The sequence below is a fragment of the Anomaloglossus baeobatrachus genome, chromosome 8 (genome assembly GCF_048569485.1).
Source record: "Anomaloglossus baeobatrachus isolate aAnoBae1 chromosome 8, aAnoBae1.hap1, whole genome shotgun sequence".
Taxonomy (NCBI): Eukaryota; Metazoa; Chordata; class Amphibia; order Anura; family Aromobatidae; genus Anomaloglossus; species Anomaloglossus baeobatrachus.
The window spans coordinates 125,313,034-125,325,236 of record NC_134360.1 but is presented as its reverse complement, the minus strand read 5'-3'; the positions used below and the strand labels follow the sequence as shown (position 1 = coordinate 125,325,236).

General features: G+C 48.3%; 1 protein-coding gene across 2 annotated transcripts in view; it reads right to left on the bottom strand.

Moving 5' to 3' along the window:
* The window catches only part of OLFML2B (olfactomedin like 2B), a 659,606-nt gene that overhangs the window by 233,472 nt on the left and 413,931 nt on the right, over positions 1-12,203 (bottom strand). For both annotated transcript variants that reach the window (XM_075321982.1, XM_075321983.1), the window contains one exon: positions 7,623-7,730. In XM_075321982.1, coding sequence (XP_075178097.1) covers positions 7,623-7,730 — 108 coding nt within the window. The remainder of the gene's footprint in view (positions 1-7,622; positions 7,731-12,203) is intronic.

Sequence of the window (12,203 nt, the reverse complement as noted above, 5' to 3'; positions counted from 1 at the left end):
CATGCCTATATCTGTGTCTCCTTTTTTTCCTTGTCCTGCTCTTTTGTTTTCGCATGAGTATATGTTCTTGTCACTTTCCCATGTGTTTGTGTTGTGTTGTGTTGTTTGTCACCTTTTGGACACCTTTGAGGGTGTTTTCTAGGTGTTTTTGTGTGTTTGTGATTGCCTGCCATTGTTTCCTATGCGGTTCGAGTTCGGTTCGTCGAACCGAACTCGAACGGGACCCCTGTTCGACGATCCGAACTCGAGCCGAACCACGGCCGGTTCGCTCATCTCTACCCGTGACAATGACGGGGAGCTAATTATTGTCATGCCACCTGCAGGTAAAAAATTGCCTCCCGGTGTGCCAGAAATGGTGGCTTGTTAGATCCAGCTATAGTCAGGGTCTAACAGGCACTCTGTCTGTGTAATCTGACATGTCAAATATATTGCAATACATATCTATTGCAATACATGAGATGAGTGATAAAAAGAAAAAAGTTACTCATATTTGGTATCACTGTGTCCATAATGACATCATCTATAAAACTGTCACACTATTTAATCCCTATAGTGAACATCATAAAAATTAAAAAATGTGGCAAAAAACTATGCTTTTTCATCATTCCTCTGAAATAAATAAAAGTGGAATAAAACCAGATCAAAAAGTTAAATGTTAATAAAAATGGTATAACTGAAAACGTCATCTTGTCCCGTAAAAAATACATAGTCAATAGTCATCATACAGCTTCGTCACTAGAAAAATAAAAAAGCTACAGCTGTCAGAATACACTGATGTAAGACAATTCTTTTTTCTATAATTTTTTTTTATTGTGTAATAAAAAAATATATATAAATCTGCTATCATTGTAATCGTACTGACCCAACGAATAAAGTTATCCTTTCACTTTTACTACACAGTAAAAAGCATAAAAAAAAACACAAACAAAACACATATGCATTTTTAGGGTGTTCCCTCTGCGGAAATGCACCTAAAATGCTTGTAACCTTCAAATGAAATTTCTTCAAAGGCAAATACAAGGAAGTATATAAAAAAAGCAACTTTCTATAAAACAAGACACACCGAAAAGAGATAAAAACCACAGTGTCAAAAAAGCATATAAAAAAGCAATGAAAAATATGCAAACAACCTAACATACTTAAAAGGTTCAGAAATGCTACAGAAAATCTGGAACATCAAGAACACCCAATAGCTCATTGTGGGAATGAAGTGTTATTCTTACCTGTTAGGTCAGGTTCACACATGTATATAAATAGCCACTGGGTTAAATTCAAAAAGTTATCAAAATCAGAACAGCAAAAAGCATCAGGGTCACCATATGTGAATTTTTTTTTAAAAATTAACCTTTAATTAATTAATTCATAAAAAAAGAGAATTTTGTTACTTACCGTAAATTCTTTTTCTTATAGTTCCGACATGGGAGACCCAGACCATGGGGTGTATAGCTTCTGCCTCCGGAGGACACACAAAGTACTACACTCAAACGTGTAGCTCCTCCCTCCTAGCATATACACCCCCTGGTAGCCAGTCCTAGCCAGTTTAGTGCAAAAGCTGAAGGAGGACATCCACCCACAAGTAGAGACAGAGCAAAACCCGGAACAACCGGAACCTCTGTCTACAACAACAGCCGGTGATAACACGCGGAACAAGAAACCTGCCAACAGGCAACAGGGAGGGTGCTGGGTCTCCCATGTCGGAACTATAAGAAAAAGAATTTACGGTAAGTAACAAAATTCTCTTTTTCTTCATCGTTCCTTATGGGAGACCCAGACCATGGGACGTTCTAAAGCAGTCCATGGGTGGGAATAAACAGAAAAACTGAGAAGTAGGAGAAACCTAACTTCACAAATGGGCGACAGCCGCCTGAAGGATGCGTCTGCCCAAGCTCGCATCTGCCGAAGCAAGAGCATGCACTTGGTAGTGCTTCGAAAAGGTATGCAGACTAGTCCAAGTGGCAGTCTGACAGACCTACTGAGCCGTAGCCTGGGCCTGAAAGCCTAAGAGGGACCGACAGCTCTGGTCAAGTGTGCCTTGATCCCCGGCGGGAGAGGCACTTGAGTACACTGGTAGGTATCGGAAATGGCCGACCTAAACCAACGAGCCAGGGTCGGCTTAAATGCCGAGAGGCCCTTACGCTGACCAGCGGTCAGCACAAAAGAGAGGTGCACCGCCTAAGAACAGCGGTGCGAGACACATAGATCCGGAGCGCCCGCACCAGATCCAGAGTATGCAACGCCCTTTCAAAGCGACGAACAGGAGCCGGACAAAAGGAAGGCAGGGAAAATGCCCCGGTTAAGGTGGAAGCAGCAACCACCTTAGGGAGAAAGTCCGGAGTCGGACGGAGAACCACCTTGTCTTGATGAAGGGAGGACTCCGAAGAGAGTGCAGCCAAAACAGAGACTCTCTTGAGGGAAGTTATGGCCACTAGAAAGACCACCTTCTGTGAAAAACTAAACAAAGAAATCTCCCTAAGAGGCTCAAAGGGGGGTTTCCGGAAGCCGTGAGGACCGAATTAAGGTCCCAGGACTCCAAGGGCCGCCGGTAAGGGCTAATGTGAGATGCGCCCTGCATGAAGGAGCGCACCTGGACCAGTCGGGCGATACGCCGCTGGCACAACACTGACAGAGCCGAGAACTGTCCCTCAAGGGAATTGATGCGTCTGCCCAAGGGATAGTCCTAGCTGCAGACCGGATTGTAGAAGGGACAGGAGGGTCGGCAAGGCCAAAAGGCCAAAGGATACTTCCGAGCTCGAGTCATAGTGGAGATGACTTCAGGAGGGATACCAGAAGTCGTCAAGATCCATGACTCAAACGCCACGCCGTCAATCTGAGAGCCGCAGGTTCTGGCGGAAAGACGGACCTCGTGAGAGAAGGTCTGGACAGTCCGGGAGATGCTATGGCAGGTCAGGGTACCAAGCTTGCCTGGGTCAGTCTGGAGTAATGAGAATGACCCGACGGCCCTCCTTTCTGATCTTGCGCAGGACTCTGGGCAAGAACTAGAGAGTGAAACACGTAAGACAGACGAAGCTGGGACCAAACTTGAACCAGTGCGTCCGTCGCAAAAACCTGGGGACCGTGGAGCCACGGTTTGACGGCTGAGACAATCTGCCTCCCAGTTTTCCACGTCTGGGATGTGGGCTGCGGATATGGTGGACTAGGAGTCCCCCGTCCACTGAAGAATGCGATGAAACTCCAACATTGCCAGGCGGCTGAGTGTCCCGCCCTGGAGGTTGATGTAGGCAAACGCTGTAGCGTTGTCTGACTGGACTCGAATGTGCCTGGCCGCCAACAGATGGCGAAAGGCTTAGAGAGCTAGAAACACAGCTCTGATTTCCAGCACGTTGATCCAGAGGGCTAATTCGGACAGAGTCCAAGTGCCCTGCGCTCCATGGTGGAGATATACTGCTCCCCAGCCGGATAGACTAGCATCTTGGTGAGGATCACCCGGGACGGAGCCAGGAAGGAGCGTCCCTGAGTCAGAGGGGCCGAAGCCACCACTGAAACGAGCTGCTGGTCTGTGGCGAAGCCACCACCCCGTGGAAGGAGGAAGTCCGCTTGTTCCAACAGCGGAAAATATCCAGTCGCAGAGGACGCAGATGGAACTGGGCAAGGGAATCGCTTCCATTGACACCACCATCTGATCCAGCACCTGTATTAGGTGCCTGATGGAACGACGTCGACCGCCAGCGGAGGGACTGCTGTTTGACTAAGGTTAGCTTCACAAGTGCCGACAGAGTCTCGAATTGCGTCCCTGGGAATATGAACTTCTGGGTCGAAGTCAGAGTGGGCTTGGACAGAATGACAAACCACCCGAATTGGTTAGAGTGGCGAGAGCGAGGCACTCCGCTAACAGTTTGCACTGGATGAAGCCCAGACTAGAAGGCTGTCCAGGACAAAAGGATCACTGCCAACCCCTAGAGGTGCAGGACCGCAATTACAGCTGCCCCGACCTTGAGAATACTCGAGGGGCCGTGGCTAACCCCAAGGGAAGAGCCACGAATTGGACCACTCTGATTGCAAAACGTAGCCAACGCTGGTGTGAAACTGCGATTGGCACATGCAGATAGGCATCTCTGATGTCGATGGATGCTAGGGAATCTCCTTGGGTCATTGATTGATCGCAGAGACTCCATGCGAAAATGCCGCACCTGAACATGCTTGAGAAGCTTGAGATCCAGGTCGGAAGGCATCGCCCTCTTCGGGTACTAGGAAAAGATTTAAGCAGAAATCTCAGAACCGTTCCCAGTCGGGAACCGGTACAATTACTCCAGTGGCCTGCAAGAATGCCACAGCCTGTGAGAAGGCGGCGGCCTTGGAGCAGGGGGGAGTTGCAGAAAAAATCTGTTTGGCGGGCTGGATAGAATTCTATCCTATAGCCGTGGGAGATGGTATCTCGCACCCACTGATCGGAGACGTGTTAAAACCATACGTCGCCAAAGTAGGAGAGCCTGCCACCGACCAAGGACGTTGCTGGCGTGGCCAGATAGCCAGGAGGAGGCTGACTTAGTGGCAGCAGCTCCTGCGGTCTTCTCGTGCGCCATTTGGGTTTACGATCCTTGGCTGAGCCAGTGGACGAGGCCGAGGGCTTAGAGAACGATCAGATGGAGGAACGAAAAGAACGAAACCTCGACTGATTCCTGCCCTGGACAGGTTTCCTGGTTCAGGTTTGTTGCATGGAAGAACTCTTCCCGCCAAGAGCTTCCTTAATAATTTCATCCAGTTGTTCCCGAATAGTCTGGTCCCAGCAAAAGGGAGCCCAGCAAGCAACTTCTTTAGAAGCATTCGCCCTCCACTTCCAAAGCCACAGGAGCTTGCGGATAGCGAGGAATTTAGCCGAGGCCACCGCAGTGCGGTGAGAGTCTCCAGCATGGCAGACATGGCATAGGATGAAAAGACTGAAGTCTGGAAGTTAAGGCAACCATTTCGGGCAAAGAGTCCCTGTGAGGGAATGCATCTCCTCTAGAGAAGCAGAGATGGCTTTGAAAGCCGCACTGCTGCAAGAGCTGGAGAGAACGAGGCCCCTGCCGCCTCCATACAGATTTGGCCAGAAGGACAACCTGGCGGACAGCAAAGCCGTAAGTGAGGAGCCATCAGCCACTGATACAACGGTCCGGGCTGAGAGTCTAAACACCGGAGGGACCACCTCTGGTGAATGAGCCCACACCTTGACCACCTCTGGTGGAAAGGGAAAACTGCCATCAGAACCACGCCTTGGGAAGCGTTTGCCAGAGCAGACCCTGGGCTTGGTCACAGCGGCCTGAAAACTGGAGTGGTTAAGGAACACACTCCTTGTTCTCTTAGGCAAGGTAAACTGGTGCCTTTTTGCCAGAGAGGGTTGCTCCTCTGATACTGGCGGATTGAGGTCCAGTACAGAGTTAATGTACAGTGGGATCCTTAGAGAGGTGCCGTCAGCCACTGATACAACTATCCGGGCTGAAATACTAGACACCGAAGGGACCACCCTTGGTGAATGAGCCCACTCCTTGACCACCTGTGGTGGAAGGGGGAAACAGTCATCAGAACCACGCTTTGGGAGCGTCTGTCAGGACAGGCTCTGGGCTTGGTCCAGTGGGCTGAAAACTGGAGTGGTTAAGGAACACACTCCTTGTTCTCTTTAAGGTATACTGATGCCTTTCTGCCAGAGGGGGATACTCCCCTGATACAGGCGGATTGAGGTCCAGTACAAATATAATGGACGCAATCAAATCATTAGCATCTGCATCACCTTTGGACAGATCAGTGGTACATTAAGTAGCGTCCGAGCCCCCAGTAAAGACATCCTCCTCGTCCAGTGAGTCAGCTCGTGAATCAGAGCTGCGAGACGGGAAGGGACAGGGGACCCTGCGTCTCCATTTTAGGAGGACGGGGACTGAGACCAGATGAAGAGTCCTCTGAGAGCTTGCTGAGCGAGCCGTAGCAGCAGAAGCGCCCTGAGAAGGGGGCTAATGCATGCTCAGCACCACCGGAGCAGCTGGAGGGACCACTGATGAGCCTCCAGGCTGAGGGACCACTGTGTTTATGTGCTCAGTACAGGCAGTACGAGTCTACATGCAGTGCATATTAAGAACAGCCTTGCAGCCTTGCTCTGATGTGAGACATGCTGCAGAAGTGGGGGCTCTGTGAGGGAATGCATCTCCAGAATGACCCCCAACAGAGTAAATAAACAGAGAATATAAGCAGCTGCACAACCGGAGGTTGTGGCTTGCCAGACCGTTTAACATACATTTCTGTGCCCTCCAGTCCCCCAGCCCAGGCCCCCATTTGTCACAATGTGGTATCTCTGTGCCTATGCAGACATTGAGAACGCTGAGAAAATGGCGACCGGAGCGAGGAGAGGGGGCGGGGCCTACTCTGAGAGCGGGCAAATGAGGTATACAGGGGAGGGAATCTTTCCTCAGTGAGGAGTGTCCGTTCCCTGTGCTGCACAGCCGCTGGGCGGAGCCACACTGTCCCTCTGCATAACTAATATGCAGGGGCAGTGAAACCGAAACTAGGCCTCAGGCGAAGCCGGGGCCTAGATTTAAACATGCGGCCAGCGTGCAGGCACCATCGGCGCGGTTCTCCAGTGAAAACTGGAGAACCGGCCGGAAATGTTACCACAGTCATATAACACACTCCCCCCAATAAATAAAGTACAAGGGACCCCTGAAAGACCACTTGCTGTGGTAAAAACGTCTCAATACTTAGCTTTTGAGACGCAGGGCCATGTCCCTGGGGGGGGTTAAACGCTCCGTCCGGCAGAATCCTGAACAGGGCTGCGGATGGAGACCGGTCTCCTGCAAGGCAGAGAGGACCGTGATGACTCCCACTTCAAGCCAGAGCCCCAGGGGATGGTGAAGGAGCGCGGCATGTGAAGGCTCCAGCCTTGTAAAATCAACCTTAACAGCACCGCCGACACAGTGGGGTGAGAAGGGACATGCCGGGAGTCCAGACTGGACCCGCTTTTCTTCCAAATCTTGAAATCCAAAAAATCAAAAATCAGAGAATGCATGTGTGTGTGTGACCTCCTGGACACAAAGCATTGAAACTGGCTAGGACTGGCTACCAGGGGGTGTATATGCTAGGAGGGAGGAGCTACACGTTTGAGTGTAGTACTTTGTGTGTCCTCCGGAGGCAGAAGCTATACACCCCATGGTCTGGGTCTCCCATAAGGAACGATGAAGAAATGAGGATAATCCTCACTAATAAAAGGACAAACAATACAAATAAGGTTTGGCCCCTCCTACTTTTTCAAGGGTTCAATGCAAACCATAAATAAGCTAGTACCGGTATACAAGGTGGAACTTATCTCACCCATGAACCAGGTGCCAGTTTCAGAAAAGTCCACTGATAAATAAAGAAATGGATTTATCTCACCAAATTCTTATATACCACATATTAGATTCAAAAAAATTTTTTCGCATATGGTGACCCTGATGCTTTTTGCTGTTCTGATCAGGTTCACACATGGATTGTTTTGTTGTCCAAGTATTGACCGTTGTGCATATTGACCGGCCGTGCATCGGGTCAGACACATGGCCATTTGGTGCATCGCTGTCTATACTTTTGAAACTACATATCTGCAAGACTATCTGGATCACTGTTTTTATTTCATGACTACTTTGTTTAACAAGTAAACTTACTTCTTCAATTTTATCAACTCGACCAACAATTTTTGTAGTGACGGCGTGCAGCTTCAGTAGATCTAGTCCATAAAAGGCCCCTTCCAGCAATTCTATAATAGCGGAGAGCTGTAGAAGAAGATCACACTATTATTATTATTATTATTATTATTATTATAATATTATACTGAAACTTATTGAATTTGGTCTCCCAGTATGCTGCATTATGTAAGGGTAGCATATTACAGATATGTCCTGCTAGCAGCCAAAACAGCACAATATTCTTCCATTTAAGTATTAGTATATTAGTAGTGATATACCCCAGATAATCATCATGAGGGCATTTTTTTTACCATTTTTTTAATTTTTGACTGCATTGCTTTTATTTGAACCAAACCTATCAGTGTTCCATGATGTTGATAAATTTGGTGCATCTTTATGTGATTTTCCACTTTTTATGCCACTCACCAACTGGTAAATTGAAGTGCTTGAAAATCCTTCAAATCCAAAAAGATGGCGCTGATCTCCAGATGTATTGTAACAGAAGAAGTTTTATTTGGCTATTATAAAATAATACAACGCATTTCGGCTAAAAATCTTAAAACAGATAGCCTTCTTCAGGTGAAATAACATGACAGCTGCTCCCTCAGAGCTCGACTTTAAATAAGACACTATTACAAACTAATAGTAACAGGAGAAACACTTAAGTAACCCCACCTTTTTCCTCACCTTGTTTCATATAACTCCTACGGCCCATGCCCGGAGGTTCTATATTGCTGATAGGTTTTTTTTTTGTTTTCTTTTTGGTTTTTCTTTTGTTGTTTTTTTTGTTTGTTTTGTATTTTACTTGTTATACATACATTTCATCCAAATAGTTTAAATATGTTGGCAAAAGGGATTGCAAGGCAAATGTTTTCTGCTGATTGTAATTTTATAGATGTGAAAATGGAGAAACTGCATATCTGGTGTGTATTCATATATTTATATATTTATATCTATATTTTTATACTTTAATGTGTTAGATAGCGACCAAGAAGTGTATGCTTCTTGGTCTGCTCCACTATAGTCAATGGCCACGTTGGCACATGCGTCCGAAACACATTTTGTGGTGCGGGGGATGTGGGGTTCGAACGGATGCCCTGACGGAACCAGCGAACATAGGGAAAAACACAATATGAAAGTGGCCTTAGGCCACCTTCACACGCACGTGAAAAAAAGAACCGTTTTTTCACGGACGTATTAAAGGGGTGGTTTGCTCGCCGTGTGCCGTGTTTGTGGCACATGCGTGTTCTCCGTGTGTTATACGTAATAACACACGGAGAACAGAAAGTCCCACCTTACCTTATTCTTCCGGAGCTGTCTGTGGTGCTGAATGACAGTGTCCGGCACAGGCCACGCCCCACTGACACTGCTTCCGGCCCCCAGTGAAGATACGTTGTTCAAATTCACTGGGGGTCGGATGCAGGTGACACCGCGGCAGAGACTGCAGGGCTGGTGGAGGTGAGTATGTGTTTTTTTTATTTTTACAATGACACGTGTGTTTCTCCGGCGAATGTCACGTGGGACCGCATCCACACTAAATCCGTGTGGTACATGTGCGGGCTGCGTGACACCTGTGCTGCCGTAGAAAAATGACATGCCGCCGTATGGAGCACACGGGCTCACGTCTGCTCCACATGGAGGCACGGGCCAATGGCTGAACATGTGCGTGCACATAAACCCATTGGTTTTAATGAGTATACGTGTGCCCGTGTCTCCGGTACATGCGGGAACGGACCTAGCACGTACCGGAGGCACGTGCGTGTGAAGGGGGCCTAAGGGAGCATGGAGACCTGGAAGAAACTTGGGCACCTCTATGAGAGGAACAGTGAGGGATTTACTATATTTGTTATATACGGTCAGGGCCGGCCTTAGCCTGAATGGCGCCCTGTGCAAAACTGCCCTTTGGTGCCCCCCCCCCTACTGATTTTGTACCCAGTTTCCAGGAAACAAACGAGGACCAGAGGCAATTTTTTTATATCCTAAGAAAATTGATTTCTTCAAATCTACAATAAAGTCCTCCAGATTTGTGCTGGAGAATCTGATTCTCAATCCACATTAATTCCACCACATCTCGTACATGCTGTATGCCTGGATATTACATTATGGATGGTACATATGGATCCCCCCAATGGGGCGCACATGTATCTGCAGAATGAGGTGCTGCTGCTCTTTGTGGAGAGATGGTATAAATTCCTATACACTAAGGCGGGCTTTGCACACTACGATATCGCAGGTGCGATGTCGGTGGGGTCAAATTGAAAATGACGCACTTCCGGCATCGCATGCGACATCGTAGTGTGTAAAGGCTCGATGATACGATTACGACGCTTTTGCGCTCGTTAATCGTATCATCGGTGCAGCGTCGGCGTAATCCATGATTACGCTGACGCGACGGTCCGATGTTGTTCCTCGCTCCTGTGGCAGCACACATCGCTGTGTGTGAAGCCGCAGGAGCGAGGAACATCTCCTACCAGCGTCACCGCGGCTCCCGTAGGATATGCGGAAGGAAGAAGGTGGGCGGGATGTTTACATCCCACTCATCTCCGCCCCTCCGCTCCGATTGGCCGCCTGCTGTGTGACGTCGCAGTGACGCCGCACGACCCGCCCCCTTAACAAGGGGGCGGGTCGCCGGCCAGAGCGACGGTCGCAGGGCAGGTGAGTCCATGTGAAGCTGCCGTAGCGATAATGTTCGCTACGGCAGCTATCACAAGGATATCGCCGCTGCGACGGGGGCGGGGACTATCGCGCTCGGCATCGCAGCATCGGCCTGCGATGTCGCAGCGTGCCAAGTACCCCTTAGAGCGGCGCAGGTCGTGGTCCCATTGGTGGGATCAACATCTACTATACAAATCCTGAGGATAAATATACCAGATGATAGCAGACAAGGCACCATGGAGCCGGCGGCCGATGCTGTGTGTACGCCGGACCAAAAAGTCCAAAATATAGATGTTAAAAGGGAATGTACAAAATTAGAAAAAAATCTCTGCTTTCTACATAATAAAGAGTCCTCAGGTTATATGTGTCGCTGCCTCTCAGCTCCAATGACCTGAACAGACTGAGGTGCAGTACCACATACACACCATAAGGACGGGTGGCGCTGTGTATGTGTCGCTGCCTCTCAGCTCCACTACCCTGAGTAGACTGAGGTGCAGCACCACATACACACCATAAGGGAGGGGCACGGTGTATGGAAGAACTACGGCATATATATTGTAATCCCTTTATTAACCAGACTGGGCACACCCCATTTGGCAATGCTGCAAATAATTTTGTTGGAAAATTTGTAAGATAAATCCACGCCGAATAATGTAATATGCAGAACTTCATAATGCACACCTCAGCTGCTGCAGAACCTCAAAATACACACCTCAGATGCAATAGAACCTCATTATACACCTCTCAGCTGCTGCAAAATCTCATAATTCCCCTCAGTTGCTTCAGAACCCCATAAGACACCTCAGCTACTGCAGAACCCCATAAGACACATCTCAGCTGCTTCACAACCCCATAAGACACACCTCAGCTACTGCAGAACCCCATAATACACACCTCAGCTGCTGCAGAACCCCAAGATACACACCTCAGCTGCTGCAGAACCCCATGATACACACCTCAGCTGCTGCAGAACCCCATAACACACCTCAGCTGCTGCAGAACCCCATAATACACACCTCAGCTGCTGCAGAACCCCAAGATACACACCTCAGCTGCTGCAGAACCCCATGATACACACCTCAGCTGCTGCAGAACCCCATAAAACACATCTCAGCGGCTACAGAACCCCATAATACACACCTCAGCGGCTGCAGAACCCCACAATACACACCTCAGCTGCTGCAGAACCCAATAATACACACCTCAGCTGCTGCAGAACCCCATAATACACACCTCAGCTGCTGCAGAACCCCATAATACACACCTCAGCTGCTGCAGAACCCAATAATACACACCTCAGCTGCTGCAGAACCCCATAACACACACCTCAGCTGCTGCAGAACCCCATAATACACACCTCAGCTGCTGCAGAACCCCATAATACACACCTCAGCTGCTGCAGAACCCCATAATACACAACTCAACTGCTGAGGATGCATTACATTGATAGAATGGCGTCGTCATAACGACACTAAGGCTAAGTTCACACAGGACATCTTTTGTAGCATTTTTGAGGTCACACAGATGCCCCTGCATGCATTTCCTCCTCCCAGCAAAGTCTATGGGATTGCTCTTTTGCTGTCCACACTGGGCATCTTTTGTTAGCGTTTTTGAAGATGCAGCTGTCAGTTCTTTTTGCGTTTTTGTTTTTGAACCCTTCCAGTCAATAGATTAGACTTAAAAACCGCATTGGGCAAAACGCGGTAAAAATGTGTCAAAAACACATTGCGTTTTTTTTATGCATTTTTGCCGCGGTGCATTTTTGGTGCATTCTTGGGACAAAAACGCTGCATATTTGTGGTAAAAAAAGATGCCCCGTGTGAACATCCCCTGAACCATTCCATGTGATGTGCAGACGGCAGTGATGCCATGTAACATATGAGACTCCACTGTTATTTGCTACCA